Consider the following 5,000-nt stretch of genomic DNA (forward strand, 5'->3'; position numbering starts at 1 on the left):
TTAAGTGAAGTAATTAACTTTAATCCAGTTGAGTTAGTTTGTTTGAAGAGTTTTAGCACTTGGTTGTCTATTTATAATTTCAAAAAGTAAGTAGTACTTTTTAACACCTTCGCCACTTAAAGTAAGCAGTAATCTTAATTAGCTCAGACGGCCGACCGCATTTGCAAAATCATTAAGTCAAAAGAAATTTTGTTTTACATAAGTCAACCTTGGTTTGTTGCACATTTCTCATTAGGTTTTATCTCAATCGTAGTTATTTTCATACTATAAGTTTTTCCTCGATCTTTAAACTTTTCACAATATTATTCTTATCTTGATCGTTGATATTTTTCATGCATTTCTACTAATGCTCCAGGTATTACTGCAATTGTGAATATTTTCATTATTATAACCTCTGAATATATCATTAATTTGTGGCCACCGGTAGGCTAGTGGTTAGTGCTCTAGTCTGGTCGACCCACCTGTGGCACTGGTTGAGAGGCGCACTACAGGGCCGATAGAGGCCTAGGTGTATTTCTTTGGATATGATGTATATTCATCATCCTTTCAACCTAACTAGCTAGATCATTAATTTACTTTTATCGAGGATCTTTCAAAATTTAAAGTTTTATTTGATCTATTAGTACCTCAAGCTTTACCTCAATATTAAATAGGTTTATTCTTCAAGTTTAGCCTGGATTGTTGTGATCCAAGTCTTACCACAAAGTATACAGACATTTAAAAAAGTCTAAAATCAGTTTTTGTTTGATTTTGAAATTGTTTGGTGAGAAGAGGTATATATAATACAGCTAAAGAAAATCATTGAATTCGTTTTGTGCGAAAGAGAAGGAAATAGCTTTTTGCTCGTGACGTCTCTGTATACCCTTTGGTCTTACCTTCATCGCTAATGCTCTGGATTTTACCTCGTTTATGCTTCTTATTCTTATATCTCCAATCGTGAACCAACCATCCGATTATATTACTCCACAAAAGGATTTTGATAGAGTTTATAAAGTCAGTGTTTCTTCCAGGAGCGAGTTGTGTAAGAGTAGCCTACAAAGCGAATATAACACCAGAATCTTTAGAGATTGTTCTAAAATGAACTGTGGTATTCATACTGTTGGAAGCTGTCTTCCCAATAACTGTATGTTTTAGGCAAAAGTATAAGCGATAGTGTCAATCGAGACAACAAATAGATATTGCAAGAAAGATCTTCAAAGGCTGGATCGTCTGTCTGACTTTACCCTTGTTTGGGTTCCTGAAAATGAACAGCCAAATGAGCTTGCCAGAACGAGATGTGCTCTTGATATTTTAAACACCCTTTCAGTAGCAACCTTCAATGATAAATGCACAAGATTCCTTATAATAGCAGTAATAACAGGACACTGGGTACTAGGCAGCCATCCAGTGTCCTGGGTTACCCTTTAAGGAACACTGTAGCAGTTGCACTGACAGGGAAAGGAATGAAATGGTCTTACATCTTCCCTGTGAATGCTCTACTTTATCCGTTAAAAGAAACCGTTTTCTTTGCAGTCACTTCATATCTACACGATCGACTCAGAATCACTTTCTCATTCGATTAAGCCATGTCCGTCCGTCCGGTCGGCTGGCTGTCCATGTAAACCTTGTGCGCAAGGTACAGGTCGCAATTTTCAATATTTTTTGGACCATACGTGTTTTTCAGCCCAACGACAATCTCATTCGATTAAGCCATGACCGTCCGTCCGACTGGCTGTCCATGTAAACCTTATGCGCAAGGTACAGGTCGCAATTTTCAATATTTTTTTGGACCATACGTGTTTTTCAGCCCAACGACGAAGAATATTTAAAATGGTTGAAATCGGTCAAATATTTCACCCAGTCCCCATACAAACTCTTATGATCATGATCCAAGCTGAACTTGATTATTTATCCTAAGGTTTGTTTCGAATCAAGGATCTTTGCCGTTAAACAAGTTTTACATCAGTTATACATACATATGTATATCTATTAATATTACTAAATATCCCTTAGTTATTGATCTTTTTATATCTAAAGTTTTGAGTAGATCATTGATCATAAATTGATCTTCAATCGTCTCTTAGAACTAAAAATATTCATATTTTCGAGATTTTTTAAAATTGCAAATTCTATTTCACAATCACTTGTATATTTCGAATATATTCTCAATCGAGAATTTGCATGATTATGATCAAGGAGTATATAAACTAATCTGTTTTACCACCAAAAACTTCTATATACTTCCAATATGGAGATCTACTGAAACAGGCTCAATGAATTTCTATTAATGAGTATAGAAAAGTTAATTTCTTTATTATAATCGAATTATAACGGCCATGATAAAAATCTTACACAAATTTTAAACTTAATTTTTAATTTATTACATAAGAACACAAACAATCATATTGTCTATAACCAACACAACAATATAGAGTTGACGATCGTTACAATTACATTTCCTTGTAGTCACAATAAAGTTTTCAATTGTATATTTTAAACACACGCAACAATAACAATACACAGCATCAATTGCACTCCAAATATTGTATTTACACTTCAATAATTTTTAACATTTTTTTATTACACACTGACTTGTATTCAAAGTTAAAATTCAAAATATTCACTAAAATACCAATCACTGTGCTGTGAGTTGGGGGAAAAGTGAAGAGCAGCTAATAGCAAACAATCATCTTAAAGGAAACAATTTTCATGTAATTGAATGGATCGTTTAAATAACAACAAACTAATGAAGAAAATAATCTCAAAACGTAGAAAAATAAAATACATTTGAACTCAATTTTCATCATTTCATTTAAAATGTACGAAAACATTTATTTACACAAACGTATTCGTATATCAAGCGAATGTGTAATTTAACGTTATAATATTTCACCGACAATATTCGCAACTGTAGCAGCAGCGACAGGAGGATACAGTGGGATCGAATTTTACATGACTACTGTTTGTGAAAAGTTGGTTTTTTAGCAAGAGTGACAAGTTTTATCTGAATAGAAGTATTCAGTTCTAGATTATACTATAGACTACACAATAGAATAAACTACAGACTAGACTATAGACTAGACTATATACTAGACTATAGGCTAGACGATAAAATAGATTAGACAATAGACTAGACTATAAACTAGACTATAGACTAGACTATAGACTAGACTATAGCCTAGACTATAGACTAGACTATAGACTAGACTATAGACTAGACTATAGACTAGACTATAGACTAGACTATAGACTAGACTATAGACTAGACTATAGACTAGACTATAGACTAGACTATAGACTAGACTATAGACTAGACTATAGACTAGACTATAGACTAGACTATAGACTAGACTATATACTATACTATAGACTAGACTATAGATTAGACGTTAGGCAAGACAATAGAATAGCTATCGCTGTGGATTCGCACTTTCTAGTTCTTTTAATGTGGATTCATTGCGTTTTTAACAAGTTAAATCGTATTTAAGTTCAATGTGATCAATAAAATGTTTGATTTATGTTTTTTTCTACTATCTAGCTTTTTCAATTTGAACAGCCGGACGAACCTAGTAAGATTGTCCTAGAGTTCAATAAGATCGCTAAATATGCTTATGTTGTTTCGAAATTTTTGGTGGCCAGAAAATTATATTGCAAGTATTAAAAATCCTAATCGCGAATTGTATAAAGAAAGACAAATAAGATTTGTTATAGTCCAAAGTTACATTTCATTGTAAAATAAAAGTTTTAAACACAGCTGCTCAAAAAAAAAAACCATTCACCAGTTAAAAGCAGATGTTTCAATTGCAAAGTTTAGCAGTAACACTGAATTTACTCTAGTCCTCAAATATTTATACACAATTGTATAATATTAGTCAACTTAGTTAACGAGTAGACTAGTTCTAGTTTTAAGTAGGTCAACAGAAAATTAAGTCAATCCTTTTGTTTAGTTAAAAAACGGATTAACATTTTTCTTATTAGTCTCCAAGCACACAAGTTCGCCGAAATCTCACAACGCGAGTGAAAAAAATGGGGAAAACCCATCATTAAATTTTAAACAAGACACAAAAATGTTCTAGTTAACTGAACATAAACTAATTTTAAAATAAAGTTTAAGTTAAACTAAAGGATTAAAAAAATAAACTGTCATAAAGCAGAGGATTAAGAATGAAACCTTTTTTAAGCCCACTTTTTTATGAGGTTTCGCAAACTAAAACAGGTCTAAAGAATGAAACCTCAGCATACCTAAAATTCTACCTGCAGGTACATAAGGCTCAGTACACATTTACAATTACTATTTAAACTAATGCTTTCGTATACCAAAGCATCATTCTCTCCTGAGATACATAAGCGATAATAACAAACTTTAAACACACTACTTAAAGAATACTTATTACTAATTCTGAAATGGATTTTAAATCAAAGGCCACCGTTAGCTATACCTTATTCTTGTATCGTGAAGAATTGCGCCGTACACAGTCTCGCTTTATGCGTTTGAATCGTACGAAAATTTCTCTAACCGATAAATTAATAACGAAAAGTGTGCGTAATTTGGAAATATGTTCAATTGAAGATTTACATGCCATCAATCGTGAAATTTTATTCAAAAAGAAATTAAAATATCAAATGCAACGCAGCAAAGAATTGGAGAAATTGGGTTTGAAAAACGCCAATCCCGATAAAATACCCTCAACGGATTTGTGAGCAGATATACAAATGTGAACTTGGATTCATTAAGTAAATATTCTGCAAAGAGAAATACTAATGTCATTTAAATCTATGAAATTTTTGTCGATTATGAATGAAACTAAACAGATAATCCCGAAACGATTCAAAATAACAAGTGTCAGTAATTTGGGTGTTAAGCATGACCGTTAATGAGTACATGGGATCTAAATGCAGCCTTATTGACGAGGTTTGGTTCTAAATTAATGTAAATGATATTTCAATACATATGAATAATAAATCCTAAATATATAAAAAGTAATTAAAAATTGTGTTTATTATTTATTTTGAATTTAAAA

At 32.1% G+C, this 5,000-nt stretch overlaps 1 protein-coding gene across 1 annotated transcript; it reads left to right on the plus strand.

The window, feature by feature from the left end:
* The first annotated feature begins 4,383 nt into the window (after window positions 1-4,383).
* LOC111687486 lies at window positions 4,384-4,680 on the plus strand. Its single transcript, XM_023449927.2, has one exon. It carries the CDS (start codon window positions 4,384-4,386, stop codon window positions 4,678-4,680), a length of 297 nt encoding a protein of 98 aa, XP_023305695.2.
* Window positions 4,681-5,000: the final 320 nt, after the last annotated feature.

Source organism: Lucilia cuprina, chromosome 5 (assembly GCF_022045245.1).
Source record: "Lucilia cuprina isolate Lc7/37 chromosome 5, ASM2204524v1, whole genome shotgun sequence".
NCBI lineage: Eukaryota > Metazoa > Arthropoda > Insecta > Diptera > Calliphoridae > Lucilia > Lucilia cuprina.

Excerpts from the sequence above, each read along its gene's own strand:
- LOC111687486 (XM_023449927.2), top strand. The coding sequence starts at position 4,384 with ATGGATTTTAAATCAAAGGCCACCGTTAGCTATACCTTATTCTTGTAT.